The 24,292-nt window shown below is 35.4% G+C and overlaps 3 protein-coding genes and 1 pseudogene across 3 annotated transcripts; 2 read left to right on the top strand and 2 right to left on the bottom strand.

Annotated features, from left to right (window-relative positions):
• Positions 1-115: 115 nt before the first annotated feature.
• On the top strand, positions 116-3,205 carry LOC133878975 (probable beta-1,4-xylosyltransferase IRX10L; the record flags this gene model as incomplete). Its single annotated transcript, XM_062317532.1, has 5 exons — positions 116-130; positions 308-415; positions 2,160-2,198; positions 2,384-2,625; positions 3,088-3,205. Coding segments are annotated over exons 1-5 (522 nt in total), but the record flags the coding sequence as incomplete, so codon positions are not given.
• Positions 3,206-3,215: 10 nt separating this feature from the next.
• Positions 3,216-5,043, top strand: LOC133879683 (chromophore lyase CRL, chloroplastic-like). The gene is made up of 6 exons (XM_062318366.1): positions 3,216-3,299; positions 3,454-3,489; positions 3,793-3,845; positions 3,956-4,046; positions 4,678-4,770; positions 4,894-5,043. Exons 1-6 carry the CDS (start codon positions 3,240-3,242, stop codon positions 4,951-4,953), a joined length of 393 nt encoding a protein of 130 aa, XP_062174350.1. The 5' UTR covers positions 3,216-3,239; the 3' UTR covers positions 4,954-5,043.
• A 185-nt stretch (positions 5,044-5,228) lies between these two features.
• LOC133879684 (probable beta-1,4-xylosyltransferase IRX10L) lies at positions 5,229-6,934 on the bottom strand (annotated as a pseudogene).
• A 1,906-nt stretch (positions 6,935-8,840) lies between these two features.
• Positions 8,841-11,701, bottom strand: LOC133879682 (succinate dehydrogenase assembly factor 2, mitochondrial-like). The gene is made up of 3 exons (XM_062318365.1): positions 11,195-11,701; positions 9,402-9,470; positions 8,841-9,299 (listed from the first exon to the last, which is right to left on the bottom strand). The coding sequence occupies exons 1-3, from the start codon at positions 11,522-11,524 to the stop codon at positions 9,153-9,155; spliced, it is 546 nt and encodes a 181-aa protein (XP_062174349.1). The 5' UTR covers positions 11,525-11,701; the 3' UTR covers positions 8,841-9,152.
• Between the last annotated feature and the right edge of the window lie 12,591 nt (positions 11,702-24,292).

The raw sequence follows: 24,292 nt of genomic DNA, 5'->3' as shown, positions 1-24,292 counted from the left end.
TTGACCATTCCAATTTTCATACTTCTAGTTCATGATAAAGTTTGGGAGACTCTCTGTAAGTTTTGTGCATCATGTTAAATGTTAATTCTAACAGCTACCTTAATCTGATAGAGACATGATCAAGTTACTGGTATTACACAATCCTAAACTAATTAAAATATGTTTCCTAACTAACAGTGAGCTAAAAGCATATGAATGCTGATTGTTAAAAGAGATTGCCATGTGTTTAATGACATTGGCTTGAAATGTAGTAAAGACATTGGAAGCTGATCTGAGGGATTTAGTTGCTTTTGATAATGGTTTTTAGGTAAGTGACACTATGGAAGTTTGCTGGGTCATTTCTGTTTCTGGGGTAGTAGCTTTCTTCTTCAGCAATCTTCCTGAAGTTGTCTCCTTCATTTGCAAAAGACAATGTGTTAGTATTATTTTGAGTCTCTTTTTTGCTTGTGCACAATATCAGCTTCTTGCTGAATTAAGTAATCCCCATGTCCAATCTGAACTGGGTTTACTTTTAGGGGAAATGAGTTGAATCTTTGCTATGTTCTCCTTTCTTTTAAGTTCAAGTTACATAATTCCTAAGTGAGGAGATGTATGCAAGGTTTTTTTAGTTGAGTGTCAGTTTAGAAGAAACTGAAATATTTCTCATCTCTGAAGATCAATTAAAAATTTCTTAAGTTAGGGGAGGTATGCAATTTTCATTAGTTGAGTGCAGTTTAGGAAAAACAAATTGACGTATTTCTCAGTATTTATCATATGGATTTGACTGGACATTAGAATCTCAAAAAGTGAACAGAGCCCTACTTTTTCTTATGGGAAATTGGGAATGCCTCCGGTATACAAGGAGGAAGCGACTCATTTAGTGAGGTTAAAAGGTTTACTAGTTTCATTGGAAAGCTTATTTTCCAATGTTACAGGTGTTTACTTTAATGTGTGATGATAATAGCTTAAAAGTGCTTATTTTTCTTATTAAAATAAGTATTATCATACTTTATTATAATTTAATTATTGCATTTTATATTTAATTGTGGAATATTGATCAAATATTAATATTAAGATTAAATGATATATTAATGCAAGAAATTATGTTATGTAGGAATTACAAAAGAAATCAAAGAGTAAAAGCCAAGAGGTAGGTCAAAAGAAGAAGTCTATCCTATGCCCAAGATAGAGTCCAATGTGTAATACAAGAAGAGGTGAAACCAAACTGCTGGACTCACGAATTGGAGAAACATTCTAATACTACTACATGGCAAAACCAAGAAGAAAAAGATGTCTTCGGCTCTTATATAAAGAAGCAGAGTTTTATTTCAAGTGTAAGAGAGAGGCATGGAACAAATAGAAGACTTGGATTCTTATACTTGTACAAATTCCAAAAGAAGAATGACTCATATCTCTATAAGATAAACAACACGACAACAAACAAAAAAGGCTGAAAAATTATAGAAAAAACAACGCACGACACAAGAGAAGAATTTTCGGCAGCCTTTCTTTCTATTTATTTTCTATTTATGATTTTTAGTGCTTAAATCTCTAGCTAAGGTTAGGGGTGAAACCTAGTATTTTTATTATGTGTTCTTGAGACTATTTTATTTGTTCTTCATAGATTAATGATTAAATGTTGGGGATGATTTTTATTTGAAAGTAATTTAATGAGACAAGTTTATTTTGATTCATTATGATTTTTGTTTATATCAAATACTTACTTTGTTTGATTTGTTATGATTCGAAAATATATTGAATGCTTAATTTATTGTAACATGTTTTTGAAATCAAATTCTCAATCAATCCATGTTTAATTTATTTTATATTTACTTTGTGCTTAATTATTTTATTTTTCGATTAGGAGAGTTGATTTTTTATCAAGTTGAATTAAAAATATACGTCTCAGGAATACGTAATATAATACTAGGTGGATTTCTGAACCTTAGTGTTTTCATTAATTTTCTCCTATTTACTTTTTATTAATTTAGTTTAGTTGATTTAATTTTAGTTTATAATCTCGTCCTTGCTCCACTTTTTAGTAGAAAAACGACTCAATTTACTTTTCTGTACAATAATAGGACTTTTACTAAGTATCTACCATTCCCTGTGGATTGACCTCGTACTTATCTAAAATTTATTACTTCGCGACGACCTGCACTTGAGTTTACACATTTAAGTTGTCAACACGTGACTTTGCAGCATGCTTCCATTATCAGGTAAGAAGTGCCATGTTTCTTTTGGCCTGATCTTGTGGATTCCTGAAGAGTCTATTAGAGGTTAACTATTTATGATGTATCTAAATGTTATCATTTATTGTTAAAATTGCTCTGTTGACAACTTAGTTTTCTCCTTATCATTATTTTGTATTTGATGACTCCATGTTCACTTTAAATTGTTGCAGGAAGAGAAGGCAATTGAAAGAGGAATTCTTCCCTTGCTCCAACGTGCTACATTGGTTCAGACTTTTAGACAACAGAATCATGTTTGCTTAAAAGAGGGCTCAATTATAGTTCCTCCATATGCTCCTCCTCAGAAAATGCAAACCCACCTGATTCCTGAGAAAACTCCTAGGTCTATCTTTGTCTACTTCCGAGGATTGTTTTATGACGTGGGAAATGATCCAGAAGGTGGTTATTATGCAAGGTATTTCGTACTAAAGTTACATGCAACAAGAGGTTGTTTAAGCATCCAAGGTTTTTCCTTTGATTTGCTTAGAATTTGAGGCCTTAAATGCATCCTTTCAATTAGATTGAAAGTCTAAGGATTCATTGTGGTAATTTTAGAATTAGGACAGGATTTTGACCAGCAGATTTTTGCCATATGATGAAATTAGAAACATTTACACATTCAAAATGTAGAATGGTTGTTCTCAAAAGTTATGGTAAAAACTGTATGTCAAAAGGGGAAAGAAATCATAAGACAATAAATAGAGTTTTCTTCAAGTTTTATATTATGCAGAAAAGAATGGTACATGCATGTTCCATGTTTTGTCCAATAATCCAAACATAAAATAGATTTAGATCATTCAGGCCAATGCATGTCTAAATCTATCTTCCTTTTTTGGGTAAGTAGTCCTGAATCTAACCTCATTCTACAATTTTACAGAGGTGCACTTGCAGCAGTGTGGGAGAACTTTAAGGACAATCCACTTTTTGACATTTCCACAGAGCACCCAACCACATATTATGAGGACATGCAAAGGACCCTTTTTGTTCCAGTGGATTACCTTTTGTCTTTTGTCTCTGGCTATCTGCAGAATGCTTACGTGCCCAGCAGCAGAGATCGTAGATGGCTCAAAGGTTTTATATTTTGAACAAGTGAGTATATAACTCACTCCCTAGTTGCTTATCAAAGAAAAAAAATTACAAGTTTTCAATGGCTTTCTGTTCATTATCTTCAGACATTATATGTATACTGTCAGTTGCTTTGTGCCATAAAATAGCTTTATGATGGTGTTATTTCTGTTGTTAGGCATTCTGGAGGACTCCTCAGAAGCCCTTTCGGCAGGTATGCTAGTACCCTATCAGCTTTCAAACTAGCTGCATTTGTTATGCATGAATCTTAAGTAAAAGAAATGGTTTCCTCGGGTATTGTCTCCTTCATTCTTTTTTCTTTTTCTTTCTTTTGTGTGCGCGCGCTTTCATGAAAGTTCAATTTCAATGACGTTCCTGTAAATAGAGTTCTCAGTTCAGGTTGAATTTGCCTGTATTCTTTCTCCAGATTGGAACCTTATGGCCCAAGCCTTGTTATTTTCTTCAAGAAACATTTTTAAATTGATAAATTCTAAATTCTAACCTTAACTGATTGCAGGGATTCTACATGGTCAAGCCTTGTCCTAAAGAGTTGAAATGTGATGTTGAGGTTGGCATATACTCTGTTTTCCAGTTTAGTTTTGAAGAGCATAATTTTCCTTCGCATTTTTTGGGATTTGGGTAACTCTCCAATATTTTTAACTTTGCTCAATGGGCAGGTTAAGTTCATATGCCATTAGAGACGTGGAGGAGTACAAGAACTTCTGTGATCGCCCAAAGGACCAGCGCCCACTGCCTGAAGAAGTTCTTGGGGTAAGCCTTTAGTCACAACTAAATCATGGTCTTAGTTTCTTAGATCCATATAATATGAAAAATATTTCTGCATATGACTTTGTAGACTTTGTATGTTATCTTTTGCTTGAATTTGCAGTTTAAAAGTTCTGGTATAGAAAATTGTAATTTGAAGGAGTGGCAAAGCCTATGTACATGTGGTGCACAACAACGAAGTCTTAAAAGAGGTCCCGAACAAGTTTTATAAATTAATAAGGAGGTGCAACATGGATTGAGGTGGGTGGATGGGTTTTGAGCAGAAAATGTTTTAAATTGATAGGTATGACCTCAAAATTGAAGACTGTTAGTAACGATCTGTGATGTTTGACCCCAGTAACCCTACAAATGTACAATGAGTCAGTTCTTTAAGATACAGGTTGGCAGGTGGTGGCATTGTAGTGAGTTAGTATCCCCTAGGATTCAGAAGTAACTCACTAGATACGGGTTCTGATGTTTCCTGACTTATTGACTATCACATACATGACTTACCTGGCTGCTATGTTGTTTGCTGATAAGCATAAGGTTCTCCTCAATATTGATCAGTCCAATTGCAAATGTTCAATGATAGGTTCTTCCTCCTCTCTTTTTTTTTCTGCCTCTTTCTTCATGACAGAACGGGGCAACCTACTGTACTTCGGAGCTTGCAATCTTGAAGAATAACGAGATACATTCATGGGACAGGGGCTATGATATTGATGGAAATCAAGTCAGTTTTTGTAGTCTTAATTTGCATTTATTGATTTACCTTGATGAATATTTAAAAGTACTACTTTGGATTGAGATTAAGGCAGAAACCTTTAATGGGAATGCTTTTGTTCACTCGCTACAGGTTTGGGGAGCAAAGGAAGGTCCTTACGAGTTCAAGCCTGTACCTGCCTCAAAGGGTTAGTAATTTGCCAGGCCAAAAATATCAGGCAGTAAGGAAAAGTGTGTTTTGTTGAATTATGCACAAGGAAGAAAAGGGGAAAGAAGACATATTTATAATTCTACTGAAATAAGAAAGGATTATGCTTACCCAATTGCTTCGTCTCTCTTAAGTTGTTCTTTCCGTGCCTTACGAACGTACATATGTGTCATTAGCATTTTTCACCACAGCAGGTTCGTTCATATGGCCTAAATCTCCTCTTAGGAGCACCACAGACTGTAAAGCACAATTGCAACTACTGATCAGGATGCGTATTATTACAAGTCACAACACTTGGCGTGATCAACATTTTCATGACTTCTTTCTTCTTAAAAATTACTTCCTTTCTTCTTCTATTTTGAAGCAGTAAATGCACTGTGTAATGTGGATCACTATCTTGCGGCCTTCACGTGACACCCTAAAACTTAGTCTCATTTTAAGTGGGTAAATTGCCACATGGATTATAAAGCTGCTCATAGGTGCAAGCTAGTCGATTTCACATTGGGTGGGTAGATCATCACATTGAGTGAATTGATTATAAAGGTGCTCTTGGTGCCCAGCCAAGGGGGCACAAACAGAAGACAGCTCGTTGCATGTCCTCATAATATGTGGTTGGGTGCTCTGTGGAAATGTCAAAAAGTGGATTGTCCTTAAAGTTCTCCCACACTGCTGCACGTGCACCTCTGTAAAATTGTAGAATGAGGTTAGATTCAGGAATACTTACCCAAAAAAGGAAGATAGATTTAGACATGCATTGGCCTGAATCATCTAAATCTATTTTATGTTTGGATTATTGGACAAAACATGGAACATGCATGTACCATTCTTTTCTGCATAATATAAAACTTGAAGAAAACTCTATTTATTGTCTTATGATTTCTTTCCCCTTTTGACATACAGTTTTTACCATAACTTTTGAGAACAACCATTCTACATTTTGAATGTGTAAATGTTTCTAATTTCATCATATGGCAAAAATCTGCAGGTCAAAATCCTGTCCTAATTCTAAAATAACCACAATGAATCCTTAGACTTTCAATCTAATTGAAAGGATGCATTTAAGGCCTCAAATTCTAAGCAAAGAAAAGGAAAAACCTTGGATGCTTAAACAACCTCTTGTTGCATGTAAGTTTAGTACGAAATACCTTGCATAATAACCACCTTCTGGATCATTTCCCACGTCATAAAACAATCCTCAGAAGTAGACAAAGATAGACCTAGGAGTTTTCTCAGGAATCAGGTGGGTTTGCATTTTCTGAGGAGGAGCATATGGAGGAACTATAATTGAGCCCTCTTTTAAGCAAACATGATTCTGTTGTCCAAAAGTCTGAACCTATGTAGCACATTGGAGCAAGGGAAGAATTCCTCTTTCAATTGCCTTCTCTTCCTGCAACAATTTAAAGTGAACATGGAGTCATCAAATACAAAATAATGATAAGGAGAAAACTAAGTTGTCAACAGACAGCAATTTTAACAATAAATGATAACATTTAGATACATCATAAATAGTTAGCCTCTAATAGACTCTTCAGGAATCCACAAGATCAGGCCAAAAGAAACACGGCACTTCTTACCTGATAATGGAAGCATGCTGCAAAGTCGATCATGAGGCACTACAAAAAGTGATCAGCCCCCTCTGTCCGATTCCAGTAAGGCCAGTTAGAAGAAATGAGCTGTATCGCACTTCTCATCATCCGAGGTGACTTAAAAGGCAAAGGAAGGCCATTTGGTGTCAAGTCACAAGTTGTGTATACAGGGGTGTAAAACCAATCAGCTTCGTCATGATTTAGGGTTCGAACAGGGCTAGATAAAAGAAATCGATGCATAAAGATCTCAGCTGCAAACATGTGGGTGAGGCATCTCGGATCCTTTTGCAGAATTTTCTTGTTGTATTTACTTGGAAGCTCATACACAAAAACCTTCAACCTTCCCACCGGATCGTCCTCCAAGACATCACCAGCACTACCTACACTCAATGCAACCAAAACTTAATTATAAGATCTCACATTTTGAAAACTGTCGCAAGTGAATACCAAATAGTTTCCAAACATTTTCATGGTTTACAATTTAAATGGGACAATTGCAACACAGCACAAGAGGATAGCAAAAATCGTCAAAATGCATTATACTTAGCAAGTTTGTTGGGAGCTACATTCTAGTTAAAAGAAACCTGCTATTATGTGATATATAACTTACATCTGTTCTTCAGGATGATGAAAGTAAATCCTTGATAACACAAACTAAATTTGACAACAATATAAATCAAACCAATACTCACAGACTAGGATTTAGCTAACCAATTTATCTTTGTATTCTTGAAACAGGATGAAATAGCACTTCCCTCATAAGAAAGGGGTGGAGGATGACATTGTAGATTCAAAACCCACTTATATAAGTACATGTGCAACCGACCCAAAAAGAAAAGGTTCAAAGCACACAAAATGAAGTACATAAGACTGATTGAACATCTTGAAATTTTAATTAATTAATAAGAACTAATGCCTACAGCAACAGAAGAAAATTGATCCCTCACTGCTATCTTCTGACAACAAAAATCAGATTTTCCTGTCTACTTTACCTAGCATCATACTTCCACAAAAATTAATAGGTAATTTTTCCTTACAACTTCAACCCACAGTAACTTGGCCTTCTCTTTGGAAAAACTCACTTAGTGATATAAACCCTTTCTGGTAGACACATCTTAAACCACATAAATCCTTCATAGTGCAATCAACAATGCTTAAATTATTATTTAAATGGTCTATGTCCGCATCAAGCCTCAGTATTTTCTACTTCTTACTTCTTTTTACTGCATTACACATGTCATATTGGAACCCCTTATTCTCTATCTTTGTATGAACTTGGTTTCATGGGTAAATGTGTCCATATCACAGAATTTATCCCAAACAGTACGCTTCTAGTGCATCTTTCCAAGTTCTTAACTTTTAACATCTTCAGCAAACAATATACATCTTCGTAAATATCCCAATATCTCTCATTCTAAATAAGCATTGATCATAGATTCACCCAGACCATGACCACATTACGACTACAATTCTCGATAGGATGAGGATAGAGTAACAAAAACATATGTGGAACACAAATCAAGTTCCAAACAAGCTTGAGTTGAGCCAAATAGTACCAGAACATGTAGCCCAGTTAGATATCATCCCCTTTTCAGATTTCTGAATACTGCTTGGACCTTTTTCCAAGTTTTCTAGCAAACCAAATGCTACATTGAACTTAAATCTAGAGCGGATCCCAAAAATCTACCAAACCTAAAGCAGGTATCAGGACAAAGAAAAACCCCAACACCCCATTAATCAAAACCCGAAATTCAAACGATTACACCTGTAAACCACAGTTAAATTGAAAACCCCTAATCAATTGAATTGCCATATGAAACGAAAATATAGAATAGGTGAACCCAAAAAGAGAGAGATAAAATTCAGCAAAAATGAACAAAAGGGACAAAAGATCAAAGAAATCCCACCTGAAATTCGTTCAGTGAGTTGAGTCCGGCCCTGCTCCACCGCACCATTCCTCAAACATATAACTATGAAGAGTTATATTGCTTCTCTATAATCCCTTACATTCTGTTTTTTCACATATATATATATATATAGAAGAATAACATAACTCTTTATGAAGAGTTATATAGCTTCTCTATAACCTCCGTGGAAGTTATCACATTCAATGATTGTATGCGGAGATGACCACACTAAATATGGTTTGATCATCCCTACATTTATAGTAATTACCTCGTTTGACTTACCAAAATTCTTCCAACATATATAATCACCAAGAATGTTTCTTCTTATGATTGAACAGAAAGAAGAGCCTATAACCCGCGCATTGCTGTATTCTTATGATTGAACAGAGAAAATGTGATTTTCATATATGTAGGACGAGTGCGGATACCAAACTGGGCATTTGCCACTTGAGCTGAAGTATACTACATTGAGTACATTACAATAAGCCAATTTGGATACAGCACATGGGCCTAAAGCCCAGAGGCAAGGCTCCCGTAATGGTTTGATTCACTACAGCAAAGCCCTTATTTATATCTAGAGACGGCTAGGCATGGGAAAACAAATAGCAATGAAAAAAAAAAGTCACATTTTATTTCTTTACATTGTTGTAGAAGACATCATTCAAGACCTAGATCAGAGGTGATTGCAGAGCTACTGGTTCCCGGCTATAGGGCCGCCTGGACCTTTCTTGATATCATCCCACCCTCTTACCCATGGCTGCCCGGGTGTTGCTCGTGTCTCTGGAGCAGCATAACTGTTGAGGTTGTTCATAACCTTGTCATGCATTGAAGTAAACACCTATAACATTGGATAACTTGAGAGTGAAAATGGAACTCCAAAAAATAAGAAAAGCAAAGGAAAACTATTAAATTGGACTTTCAACTCTTGATCATATCTTACCGGATTTATTTTCACTGCTTCAGGGGGTTGCTCCTGGCCTGTAAGCCACTTCCAGAGATCTGGGTTTTCCTGAAAAACAGAAATGCCAAATTAATATTGAGTAATTAGTCTCTCTTCCGCAGGGAGTAATTCATTTTCCAATAGAAATTGCAAAATAAGCTCTCCAATGAAACTAGTAACCCTTTTAACCTCACTAAATGAGCCGCTTCCTCCTTGTGTACCGGAGGCATTCCCAATTTCCCTTAAGAAAAAGTAGGGCTCTGTTCACTTTTTGAGATTCTAATGTCCAGTCAAATCCATATGATAAATACTGAGAAATACGTCAATTTGTTTTTCCTAAACTGCACTAAACTAATGAAAATTGCATACCTCCCCTCACTTAAGAAATTTTTAATTGATCTTTAGAGATGAGAAATATTTCAGTTTCTTCTAAACTGACACTCAACTAAAAAAACCTTGCATACATCTCCTCACTTAGGAATTATGTAACTTGAACTTAAAAGAAAGGAGAACATAGCAAAGATTCAACTCATTCCCCTAAAAGTAAACCCAGTTCAGATTGGACATGGGGATTACTTAATTCAGCAAGAAGCTGATATTGTGCACAAGCAAAAAAGAGACTCAAAATAATACTAACGCATTGTCTTTTGCAAATGGAGACAACTTCCGAAAGATTGCTGAAGAAGAAAGCTACTACCCCAGAAACAGAAATGACCCAGCAAACTTCCATAGTGTCACTTACCTAAAAACCATTATCAAAAGCAACTAAATCCCTCAGATCAGCTTCCAATGTCTTTACTACATTTCAAGCCAATGTCATTAAACACATGGCAATCTCTTTTAACAATCAGCATTCATATGCTTTTAGCTCACTGTTAGTTAGGAAACATATTTTAATTAGTTTAGGATTGTGTAATACCAGTAACTTGATCATGTCTCTATCAGATTCAGGTAGCTGTTAGAATTAACATTTAACATGATGCACAAAACTTACAGAGAGTCTCCCAAACTTTATCATGAACTAGATGTAAATTGGAATGGTCAAAACTGGTAAAACATATGGCCCGTGATCAACTCATTATTGACTAAATATCCTAAAACTACAAACACCTTATCAAATTACATTGAACAAAACTTTGGCTGCCATATAGCAATGAATATCCTATTTATTCACGGAATACCCTGGTTAACCTAGACATTGGAAACAGTTCAAGAAGAAGCCTAACTTCGTATAATTGTCTTTGAGGTTAAAACTGGCACATTGGTGTAGACAAAAATTCTTCAAGGTCTTCCACTTGGTGATGGAGGACTGTAAGATCAGAGACATGCAAATTTATGATTCAAATCTTCTCCACAACAGATAGAGAGAAGGCAATGTAGTAAAATGCATACTTTGCAGACAGTTTAAGGCCACAAACTGCAACATTCCAACACACACATATAGATGTCAAATATCCAATGAATATTATAATTATTTATCTTGCAGCCACCATCAAAAGAACCACTTTGCTAAACTGAAGGATTCTACCAGCCATGTTATGAATATTCAAAGGACAACAATTTCACACATAATTCTCTAACTTGAGGATACATACGGCATAATTTTGGACAAATAACAATCGACGCATGGAGGCATACAACAATGGCAGTTTTTTCAAATAATAAAGATAAAGAACCGATATTGAATTATTAAAGGCATGTCCTCTTGGGGTGGTAAGAAAGAGAATTCATGTAAAAAGGGCTTATGATCAAAGCTAAAACATGAGAATAGAAGAGAGAATGATAAAGAATACCAGGTCAAGGACGTGAACGAGAGCTTTAACACCGTCCTCATCCATGGAATGAATATGCTTCTCTACCCATTTCCCAAGAACCAAATCCAGCTCCAGAAACCCTCGTTGTTTGCTCCTATATAACAGCCTGTTAAATAAGCGTCTCTTGCTCTCTTCGTTGGAGAGATCGATATCTAGAGACTGAGTATTATTGTTGGCAATCGGAGAAAAACCAGAAACCCATCGATATTGAGTTCTGAAAGGGGCCTGAGACGAAGTGGCTGCGGCAAAGCTTCGGCTGGAATTGAGGATTCGGTGCACGCTAATCAGACTTCTTCTCAAACTCGCCATTTCACTCCAGAAAATCAGATGCGTGACTGAGGACGTCGAGAATCGTATGGCTTGATAGAATGAAGGTCTTGCCTTCTTGCCTGCCCAGCTCTCTCCTTTTAGGCGACACCGTGGCAGTTCTTCGTCCGCATGAGAGTCCTTCTATGCTAACGTGAATTCAGGTCCGGCTCAATGTATTTTGAGGCCTCAGGCGAAACTTCAAAATGGGGCCTTAAAAAGAAAATTTAAGTAAAAAAAAATTAATAATATTATTATTATATTAATTAAACACTAAGATTTCACAACTTTTAAGTTTAGCGATAAGATTTTTCAAGTCCTTTTAGTTCCTTCATTATTTAGTTGCATTCTATTAAGTTTTGAATTAAACAGCTTGCAAACAAAAACAAAATATTATATCTAAATCTTTTGAATAGACTAATCATTTTCTATTAAGTTTCTATTTGATAAGTTATCATGGGCTTGTTATATTGGGCCTTATTAAATTAAGTCCTTTTTAAAATTACTTATTTAGAGGCCTTAAGTTTTATGAATTTTTTTTTTTGGACCTTACTAAAAAAAATTTGGACCATAAATTAAAAAAAAATTGGGCCTAAAATTTTTTTTTGGGCCTTATCAAATCGGGGCCTTAGGTGAGTGCCTAACTCGCCTGGGCTTTGAGCCGGCCCTGCTTGAATTTTAGAATCTTAGATTGCCCATGGGTGCCTATGTTGGGGCCAAAGATCAAACTTTGATGGATGATAGATTATTCTCTTTTTTTTTCTTTTTTCTTTTTTTAAAGAAAAAAAAAAAAAAAAAAAAGATATTTTGAAAATTTTTATAAGATTCAAGAAAAATATTTAACGGAAGGGTAAAATAAATAAAAAATAGTAATTGAAAAATAAATACACTAGAATGAAAGTTTTTAAAATTAAAAGACGTAATTGCAAAAACAATAGCAATTCAAATATTATGTAAAATTTCCCTTATTTTCTACTTTTGGTCAGAGAGTAAATTGCTTGATTTTGATCATGGTTTTGCATACTCCCAAAAGAGAATTAGAAAAAAAAGGAGGAGACGAGGTAATAATTACAAAAAGCGGAATGTTACACAATCTCATTCTTACACTTTTAAGTGCACACATTTTAACATGACGATAAAAGTTGTAAGCTGTGTTTTGGGAATGTCAACAGTTCAAGTCTACTTATCTCAAACTCATGAACTTAGTCGATACAAAGAAAAATTATCATTGAGTCTAAAATTTAATAGTGATTTATTTAAAATCTAATAGTGATTTCACTGTCACGTTATGTAGTGTGCACTTGAGAGGATGAGAGTAGGAGCAATGTAATATTTCTCTTACAAAAATAATCAGTTGAAGAGGGGAGTCACTCAAAAACACGAGCCCTAATACATAGGTAATGGAAAACCGTCCCCCAACCCCCTCTTATCTATTATTTGAACACAGAAGATTTTTTTTTTTCTCTCTCATCTCTCATCTTTGCCTTTTATCAAGGATTGTGTTGAAATTTTGAGAAAAATATGAGGATAGGTACAAACTTATATTAATAAAAAAAATATTTAATTGATATAAGGAAAGATAAGAGAACTATTGTAAAGTATATTTGGATAAGGAAATAAAATGTAGTTTTATCTTCTAAATTTAAAGAAAATCAAAGTGAAGCTGTTGTGATTACTCTAAGAATTCGTCCTATGTGTGAATCGTGTTAACGTGAGAGTGCGGAAATGAGAGATTACGGAGGTTTTGGGAGGGCATGGGTAATAATTTTTTCTTATTTTTCAAAAATATGTTTGAATTGTTTTTTAAAATTCAAATTCTACTCAAATTTTATCTAATATTTTCTAATTTTGTCTCAAATTTTTTAAACCATTTAAACATAATTTCAAAAACCAAATTCTCTCTATATTCGTAATTTTGAATATAATACAAAATAGTAAAATATAATACAAAAATAAAAAATAAAAAATCGCATACCCAAATGAACCCTAAAATTCAAGAGGACAAGTTTGCCATTTTTCAAGAAGTTCTAAAAATTAAGTCAAGCTTTCAGAAAAGGCTAACAAAGAAGATGGTGTAGAACCATTCACAATTAATTGCCTATTTATAATTTCTTTATATTTAATTTTCAAAATTTATTTTAAGGGTTTTAGTTAGTCATTTTTTAAAATTATTAAACAACAAACTCTTTAAATATTTATCTACTTCAAATAAATACTATTTTTTTTTTAATAATTTACAAATATCTACCATGAATACTATTATCTTTAAATAAATAGTATTTTTCTCCACTTCAACACGATTTGCAAAAAATATTATTAAAAAAAATAACTTTATCTTTTTTACTCTTTGAATTTACAGAGAAAATCTAACAAAATTTAAATTTAACATTTGCTAAAGAATTTGTTACATGAGCTTATTTATGGTTTTTGTTCAAAATATTGAGAAAATTTAAATATGAAGAGGCCAGTTCTCTAAAAATGAGAAACCTATTTTGGGGGCATGTTTGTGTAACCCATGTTTTTTTATTTATATTTTGTTATTTTTTGAAAATATGTTTGTATAGATTTTTTGAATTCAAATTCTATTTAAGTTTTATCTAATTTTTTTTATTCATTTTTGTCACAAGTTCTTTAAATCATTCGAATATAATTTTAAAATATAAAGTTTTTCAGTATTCACAATTTTGAATATAATAACGACTAATAGAATACAATATAAAAAAATCTCACACCTAAATGAGTCCATGCATTTTTATCATCATTTTTTTTTTAGTTTTTTTTTTTTTGTCTTCCTCCATCATCATGTCTCAAATGTTACTCTATCATATTTTTAATTCTTTTCTTTTTTTTTTTTTTTTAATTTAGGATTAATATAAAGATGAGTTGAGAATGCCTTCTCTAAAAAAGGAAATACATAAATAAAAAATTAGCATACTCAGTAAACATATGGTCCATATTTGACTTTCACTTGAAAGTGAAGACCCAAAAAGCAAAGAGTTAAGTTTCCTCATGAAATGTGAAATCCATTTACAGGGTACTCTGGTCAATTCGACACCTGTGTATACTGTATAGTACATGATTCCTTGGTGCTAACTACGGAAAGTGAGGTACTAATGTAATGAAAGACAGCATAAGTCAGGCGTCTTTAGTGGGTTTGTTAAGTGGTGGAGTAATCTTAAAATAACACAAGATACACACCCACCCTTTCACATAGGTAAATTCCGCGTGTGTTGTGGGATCCATCCATGTAAAAAGGTGAGTGCGTACATAGTGTGCAACTTATGTGTTTCTAACACATCCTTAAGTGGTGTGAATTGTCGAAAGATTGGTGGGTAGTAAGAACACCTATAGCGGATCGTGTAAAATTTAATAAAAATTCATCACCTTCTTTCATCAATTTATTTAAATTTCTTCTCTATTTTATGAAAATAATTATTTTAAGTTTTTATTTATTTTAATTAAAAACCCATCTCTAGACATTCCCTTTTCACCTTTCGTTTAGGAACTCAGAACAAAGACACAGAAAAGTAACGTATTCCAAAAAAGAGATTACGGCCTTGTTTGGCAAAAGCATGCCATGGACAGAGTAGTACTTAAGTACTATTCATTTACTTTTTCTCACTTTTTCATATATTCCAATAACAATTAACATTAAAATATTCTTACTTTTTTCACTTTTTATATCACATCAATAATTTTTTTTATTACTATTCAAATAAAAAAATTCACTACAATACAAAACTTTTTCACTTTTCTATACAAAATTTTTTTATTTTATATCACATCATCACTTTTAACTAATTCTAAAATTAACAACCTACTACTCTGTTTTGTACAAGCATTTGTCAAACAAGGCCTACATCCACCATTTCTCTCTCCTCGAAAAATTGCTGGGAAGCATTTAAAGATCTAAAACCTCCTTTCCCAATACTCTTTGTCTCTCTCATCATTTCTCCAAGTGCACAATTGATAGCACCTTTTCCTTCACTCAATTTCCAATTCAATCTAAAATAACTTTCCAAGTCCAGCCGACACTGAAGCTCCAAACTAACAAGGACGTGTACTAACCCGATGATTCGGAAGTAGTCACCATCGAGATCTCCAATCCCCGAGCTAGCGACGACGAGCTCGCCTGTACTTTCTGGAGAGACTGCCGACAAGCAGAAGAAAGTGAAAGAAAGTGACAAGAAAGAGGAAGAAAGTGAGAGAAACAATCATAAGAAAGTCGATAGATCTGTGAATAGTACTGTTCACAAATCTTCAACAAATCTAAATTGGCGTTGGGATAAAGAAGTTGATGGAGAAGCTTTTTTGTGGTTTTCTTATGTATTGTAGATTTACAGTGGGTTTTACATAATCCACTGTGAATGCTCTAAGGATATGCGGATAAAAATTAGCTTTAAACCAGTTTAATAAGTTGATAAGTGTCTTAAAAGTTAAAACATGTTAGATGCACATGTAACTTTTAATAAGCTTTAGAGTTAAATACCTTATTAGTACTTGAGTTTTGAAAACTTTATTTTTTGGTACCAGAGTTTCAAAACATATCGCATATGGTACCTGAGTTTTGTGAAAAGACGAACTTAGTACTTCCGTCTATTTTCCGTCCAAAATTTAACGTCTTGCCAAGTGTCAACCCCTGAGGATTGACACGGGTTTTAGTATAAAAAAATAAAAAATCTTTAAAAATTAATTAAAAATATTAAAAAATATTAAAAACTTAAAAAAATTGAAAAAATAAAAGAAAAAAAAGAAGAGGGGTGGCTCTTAGCCACAGCCACCCCCATTTTGGCCAAGGGAGCCGCCCTCTTGATCGGTTTGGGGTGGCCGAACCACCTGCCACCCCCATGGTAGCGAAACCATCCCTCTTCTTTTTCTTTTCTTATTTTTCAATTTTTTTTTTTAATTTTTCAATTAATTTTTATTTTATATTTTTGTAGTTTTTTTATATTGTGACATATGCCAATCCCTAATGGTTGACACTTGGCAAGAAAAATGGACGGAGGCACCAAGTCCGTCTTTTCGCAAAACTCAGTTACCATCTACGATACGTTTTGACACTCAGGTACCAAAAATTAAAATTTCAAAAACTCAGGTACTAATAAGGTATTTAACCCTAAATTTTAACAATGTTAACTTCCTTTTTCTTTTTCTTTTTTTTGTTAAACATTTCTTCTTCTAATCAAATCCCCCTCTCAAATAAACCAGACCTTTAATTTTTATAACCCCTTCTTTTTCTCTAACCCTTTTTCTTCGTTTTTTTTATACGTTCTCATTCCAATTAGTTGGCTTTCATGTTATGAGCAAGTGAAAAAAAAAAAAATGCTCACTATGAGAAAACCAACACACATGGAAAAAAAGCTCGAAAAAAAAAAAAAAAAAAAAAACTACTAGGAAAAAAAAAAAAGCGGGGGGAGGGGGGGAAGGGCAGAAATTAGCTTAAAAAAGAAAAAAAAGAAAAAAAAGAAAAAAAAAAGGAATACTCATGAGCATAAAAGAACCATCACGAACTTGCTGTAAAGAAAAAATTTGGGAAAAAAAAAAAAAAAAAAAACCAAGCGGGAAGTTAACAATGTTAAAGTTTATTAAAAGTCATATGTGCATTTCACATGTTTTAGGACACTTGTCAACTTATTAAAACGGTTTGTAGCAATTTGTAGCTAATTTTTGTCCGGGATATGTTCGGGTAACAATTATTTTTTATTATAATTATTTTTCACATTAATTGACTATTTTTTATTATTTCTTTCTATGTTAATCGGTAAATCGGTAATTTTTTACTAATTATTACATCATTTGTAAATAGTAATGGTAATAATTAATTTGTGCATTGGGTATACGGTATATATCTCATTTGTAAATATTTGAGTCATTTATAAATAGTAGTGCATATTTCATCCATTGTATATATAATTAATTTGGGTGCGCGATGTATTTCGCAGATTGCTATGAGTATTAGGGGGAAGACGAGCACGAAAGTCCACACTTTCAGTGCGGCAGTCTACGGAGCAAGGGTCGAGATCGTGCGACCCTAATGACAGCAAGGCACAGGACTTCGCCATGCTTATAAGACAACAACCAGAGTATCGACCAGTACTTCCAAATCATGTGGAAGAGCAGACCCCTATCTTTAGTCCATACGATCCGACAGGCTTAACCTAGTTGGAGTATTAGTATCAGCCTTCTGCATACAACACAGATGCTTCATTCCATACGTCACCACCGGTGCAGACATGAGCGATTTAGGGATGTGTTCTCATGGTCTTGTAGAGCGGCTCTTCCCCCACGCAGTGCGGGTATGGACCACAGTGAGACATAGGCCCTGGATGACCTGCATGGTGGAATAGGTGACACGCATGACTCGCAACCTGAGGACCAGGTTCGAACAATAAGTATATATTTTTATTAAAAAAAATACCCATAAAAAGGTTTTTGACGTGGCAAAATTTGCAACATCATAAATTTCTAACGTAGTAAAAATACACGTAAAAAAAATCAGTTTTAACATGCTAGTGTTTACCATGTCACAAATTTATAACGTGTCAAACATTAACATATGAAAAAAATCCTTAGTTTTGACACCCTTATTCTTAAGGTTGGACACACGTCATAGAAATGTTGTAATACTTGAGAAATGATGTGCCACTCATCTCTAGAAATACTGCTAAGTCCGTATCAAAGGAGAAAAGCAAATGGTTAAATTTATGTTGAATGCTTCTCCTGGGAGGGTTTGTTTAACATCTTATTTATGGACTTCGTTGACAACTGATGGATATATGTGCCTCAAAACACATTTTCTTAACAAGAATTGGGTCTTACATAAAAGGGTGTTGAATTTTTCTTTAATGCCCCCACCACATAATGGTATCTCTCTATGTGAAAAATTTATAATTTGCTACAAGAGTGGGGGATTGAGACCAAGGTTTTCTCTATAACCTTAGATAACACTTCTTCCAATGATGTTTCTGTTGATTTGTTAAAAAATTAATTGAATATTAAGAAAGCTCTTCCTTGTACTGGTGAATTCTTTCACCTTCGTTGTTGTGCACATATTCTTAATCTGATAGTACAAGATGGGTTGAAAAAGATTGATAGTGCTCTCCTTAAAGTTCGTGAGAACGTTAAGTATGTTAAAGGATCACAAGGGAGGAAAAAGAGGTTTCTTGAATCTGTGAATCAAATGTCTTTGGATGGAAGAAAGGGGTTGAAACAAGATGTTCCAATTAGATGGAATTCCACCTTTCTAATGCTTGAGAGTGCTGTTTATTATCGGCGTGCTTTTTGTCATTTAGAGTTGATTGATTCTAACTTTAAGCATTGCCCTAGTGTACTTGAGTGGGAAAAGGTGGATAGTATTAGAACTTTCTTGGCTTGTTTTTATCATGCTACTTGTGACTTTTTTGGAACTAGGTATCCCACAGCCAACTTGTACTTTCCAACGGTTTTCATGATCTATGTGACCTTGAAGCAACATAAAGAGAGTGAAGATGAATATAAGAGATTAATGTCAAATCGAATGCTTTCTAAATTTGAGAAATTTTTGTCAGAATTCAGTGTAGTGTTGGCCATTGCAGTTATCTTGGATCCCATAGATCTATGTGACCTTAATGCAACATAAAGAGAGTGAAGATGAATATAAGAGATTAATGGCAAATCGAATGCTCTCTAAATTTGAGAAATTTTGGTCAAAATTCAGTGTAGTGTTGGCCATTGCAGTTATCTTGGATCCTCGTTTTAAGCTTCATTTTCTAGATTTCTGCTATAAGAAGCTTTATGGAGATAGTAGTTCTAGAGAGTTTTTGCTTGTTCGTGCTAAATTATTCTCTCTTTTTATGGAATATAATGGTATGTCTCCTATAACTTCAAGCACTGTAGCTGTTGAAAAACATGTTGATTCCCAAGAATATCCCCTGGAGACTACATAAATGATGAATGTAAAACTATATGTTTATTTATCAAATTATGTGACATTGTTAGTATATATCATTTTAGTTTTTAGTAAATTATGTTTATATTCTCTCTTTTTTATGTAGGAGTTTGATACATTTGAAAGGGATGATGTTGGTATACAAAAGACTCAAATAGAACTTTATTTGGATGAACCTAGGCTGGATAGAAATGCGAAATTGGACATTCTTGCATTTTAGAAAGGAAATGAATTTCGTTATCCTAATGTAGCTTGTATGGCTCGTGATATTTTGAGTATTCCCGTTTCTACAGTTGCCTCAGAATCCACTTTTAGTGTTGGTGAGCGTGTGATTGATCAATTTAAGAGTTCGCTCAAGCCTGATGTCGTTGAGGCACTAGTTTGCACTAGAGATTGGTTATATGGAGAGCAAGGTAATATTATTTCTATAATTAGTTATTTGCATATTTAATTTATTTATTAACTTGTAGAAGTTTTTTAATAAACAAAATAAAAACTCTTAACTCTTATCTTTTGATATAGAACACACACAAATGAAGTTAGATGAGCTAGTAGAAGATATTATGACAATAGATATCAATTCACAGGACATTTCATCTGGTTCCAAATCTGTTATTATTCCTTAACTTTGTAAGTTTTCAGTTTTAGTTGATGTCAGTTGTTGGTGTAAGTGTATAACAAACTTGTTGTGTCAATATTTGTTTCAAACGTGTTTAGTTTCTATAATGAAACATAGTTTTGCCTGCAAACTACATGCCTTGTTCGGGAACACAGGTTTTTGAACTTGTACTTGTATTTTTTTTTTCCTTTATTTTGCAAATGAAATCAAACCAAAATTCAAGTTTTATAAAAAAACTTGAATTTTTATACAAGTTTATATTCTTGTGTCTCTTTTAAGTCCCACATTTTTTTAGGGAAGAGTTCCTACTTGGGTTTATTTTTGGCTTGTTTTTAGGAATGTCATTCTCTTCTTGTGTCTTTTTTTCACTCAGGTTCTCAAAGATACAATTCAACTCTGTAAGGGCAGTAAGCCAGTTAGCAGTATGGCAATCCAACCGGTCAATTGTGTAGCTAGCTGGCTGAGCCTCAGCCAATGATTGAAACCTGATTTTGGGCATATTGTTATGATGTGATATGAAGGCTTATCATCCTTAAGATTAAATTTTGTGGAGACCATCTTAAATTTTAGGGGTAATTAGCTTTTCCCTCCATGAACTACCAAAAAATGCGCGATACCCCTATGAACTACCAACTCGACCAAAATAGAGCATTCAACTATCAAAGACGACCCGATTGCAAATCGGGTTACCCGACACGAACCCGATTGACACGATTATTTCCTCTGAAGAAGAAGAAGCTTCGTCCAAACTCCAAAGAAGGATCGTCTTCGTCTTCACCTTGATGACCCAACAAAATCCCATGTCAAAATGACCACAAAACCCAGATCCAAGCTGACGGCTAAATGCAACACATGAAAGAAAGATGCAAGGACACCCACTTCCCAGTCATGTGCCTCTCTAACAAAGCTCACATTTCACTGTATAGAGCCGCCCAAAACCTCCATATTATCCGCAACGGAAGTATCCTTCATCCGAGCTATACCAAAAAGAATAGGAAATGCTTCCTTCAACACCCTATCCCCGCACCACAGAGCATGCCAAAATTTTGTCCTAGCCCCATCCCCTACCTCCAATCTAGAAAGACCAGAGAAAATCCCCCACCTTTTCCTGATATTCTTCCACAGCCCCACCCCATGAGCACCAACCGACTCGCGAGAACACCACCCACCCCACAAACTACCAAACTTGGCATCCACTGCAACTCTCCACCAAGCTTCTCTCTCTATCCCATACCGCCACAACCATTTACCTAACAAAGCATGGTTGAACAACAACAAATTCCGAATACCCAACCCTCCATCTGAAATTGGGGAACAGACTTTTGACCACCTCACCAAGTGAATTTTAGATTCTTCACCCAATCCACCCCAAAGAAAATCCCGTTGAAGCTTCTCTAAACGAGCAGCAACACTCCTCGGGAGATGGAACAGAGACAAATAGTAAGTAGGCACATTGACAAGGGTACTCTTAATAAGGGTTACTCTACCACCCTTAGAGAGATACATCCTTTTCCAACTAGCCAAACGATGTTCAATCTTCTCAACAACCCCGTCCCAAATATGAGTGGACTTATAGGAAGCCCCCAAAGGAAGACCAAGATACTTAACCGGCAAAGTGGCAAACCCACACCCTAAAATGTCGGCTAGCCTTTCCGCTTGATCAACATGCCCCACTGGAATTAAATTTGACTTTGTCAAATTAACCTTCAGACCTGAAGCTGCTTTAAACAGGAGGAAGAGACTCCACAGATTACGCAACTGAGAAGAATGAGCACTACAAAAAATCAGAGTATCATCTGCAAACAGAAGGATGCGAAAAATCTACGTCACCTATTTTAAATCCATCCAACAAACCCCCCTAATTGCAGCTGAGATCATACTGCTCAAGGCTTCCATCATAAAAACAAACAAAATGGGTGACAAAGGATCCCCTTGTCTTAGTCCTCGGGAGCTACTGAAAAAACCAAAAGGGGAGCGCCATTGATTAACACTAAAATCGCACAGTTGAGATACAATGAGCGATCCACCTACACCACTTTTCCCCAAAGTCACACCTCCTCAACATATACAAAAGAAAATCCCAGTTAACATGATCGTATGCTTTCTCTAAGTCCATCTTGCAAATGATGCCTGGCACCCCCGATCTAAGCCTACTATCAATGCATTCATTAGCAATAAGAATCGGATAAAGAATCTGCCTTCCTTTGATAAAAGCACTCTGAGATTTGGAGATGACCTTCTCCAAGACAGAGTATTTGCAAACGGTAGAGTCTGAAACTGAAAGTGTTATGCTCATAATAGAAAGCCTCCATTTTCCTGAAACAGACATAAAGAAACACTAATTTGCGAGAGAAAAGAGAGAGCCCAGAGAGAATGTCAGAGAAATTGATTGAAAAGATCGAATTGATGAATTCTGTGAGAATAGGGATCTCTTTGCTCTATACAAATAAATTGCAGTACGTAATTATATAGAAATAGGAAATAATAAAAACAAGATTGGATTTTTTAAAAAGGAAAAAAAAATTGGGAGAATTTTCTGAGAGAGGGTGACAGAGTCGGGGGGGGGGGGGGGGGGGGAGAGAGGGTCGGCGTTATGTTGTAAGTGTAAAATAATGTGTGTGAGAAGAGAGGGGCGGGGGGTGAAGGCTAACGTGCGCCTTCACCCCTTCGCCGGCGGCGACAAAGCAAGGATTCGTCCATTTTTAGGGTGAAGGAGGCGTGAATACTGAAAAAGAAAACTTAGAAAAATGATGCGGGTTGTCGAGCATGCGGGTGTGGCTACGGTTTGTAAGTTTGTTTTGAGTTTTGAATTTTATTTTTTATTTTTTTTAAAGAAACGGGTTACAATCGTGTTGGCGGGTCAACCCGCGGGTTGACCCGCCAGACACGGTTATAACCGGGTCATAATCGGGTTGACCCGAACCCAATTACCATAAACTCAAACCCTGTATTTTCGTGTCGTATTCGTGCCGGGTTCGCGGGTCGTGTCGAAAATTTCCAACCCTACAAACAGGATGTGTCAACCTATTTTGACAGCCCTAGTTTTCAGGTAACCCCTGATTTTCAGATTTCAATTTTACAAGCTTTTAGGAGCATGGAGTCATTATCGGAGACAGGAAGAAAATCCTAAGGCAAATCCAGGGAGACAACCCTGTAGAAGAAACAAAGAAGGGAGACAATCCTATCAAAAACAATGTAGGGAGAAAAACTTATTAAAGGCAAAAGGCATAGAACCAATCCCAGAGATAGGGAGAAAACCTTAAGGAAAAATGAGAAGACATGGGGGTTGGGTTTAACATTCGGGTTTGCAGGTTTCAAGTTACAGGTTTGCAAGTTTTAGGAGGCATAGGGCCATCTCCGGAGATAGGGAGAAAACCATGAGAAAAAACAAGAAGGCACAAAGCTACCCTGGAGATAGGGAGAAAACCTTAAGGAAAAACAAGAAGGCATGGGGGGTTGGGTTTAAGCCTTGGGTTTGCAGGTTTTTGGTTTAAAGGTTTGCAAGTTTCAGGAGCTATGGGGCCATCTCTGGAGATAGGGAGAAAACCATGAGGAAAAACAATAAGGCACAGAGCTACCCTAGAGATAGAGAGAAAACCATAAGGAAAAATGAAAAGGTATGGGGGGTCGAATTTAACCCTCGGGTTTGCAGAAACCACAAAGGCATCACACGATTCTGGACGATATTCTCAAACAAAATTAACTAAGGAGCATCACCCTCGGAATCCGAAGGCAGGGGGTAGGTCGATATCCACTAGGATAGAAAGACGCGTCTCGGGTGTGATCACACACCCGATGTCCCCAAGAAGTGTAGCCTTTTAACTTGAGACTTTCAAGGGTCAGGAGCTAAAGATTGTTCAAGCCTTGGAAGAAGCTAATGCTCGAATTTTTTAAGACACATAATTCTCATTATCCGAATATGCCTCAGATATGGGAATTGGGGGCTAACTGTTGGGAATAATCCCACTCTCGCTAGCACATCTGAAAAGGATTAGGCCTCAAGGCCAACACCGACCCATGGAGAATTGCGGGTCTCAAGCCAAGACAACAAGACTCCCAAATAAACCTATCTCGGGAGATAGATGCTCAAATTAGTCGTCCCCGAAAATGGCTATTTCTGGGAATACATGATAGGAGGTACATCCATATTGAGTCCTGAAAATAAAAACATCCTTGGATCAAGAGTCAACTTATCCAGCCAAGGCTCGCGACAAGTAGGTCTTGG

This window comes from Alnus glutinosa, chromosome 10 (genome assembly GCF_958979055.1).
Source record: "Alnus glutinosa chromosome 10, dhAlnGlut1.1, whole genome shotgun sequence".
Taxonomy (NCBI): domain Eukaryota; kingdom Viridiplantae; phylum Streptophyta; class Magnoliopsida; order Fagales; family Betulaceae; genus Alnus; species Alnus glutinosa.
Note: the sequence above shows the minus strand (reverse complement) of the source record. Positions and strands in the feature narration are given on the sequence as shown.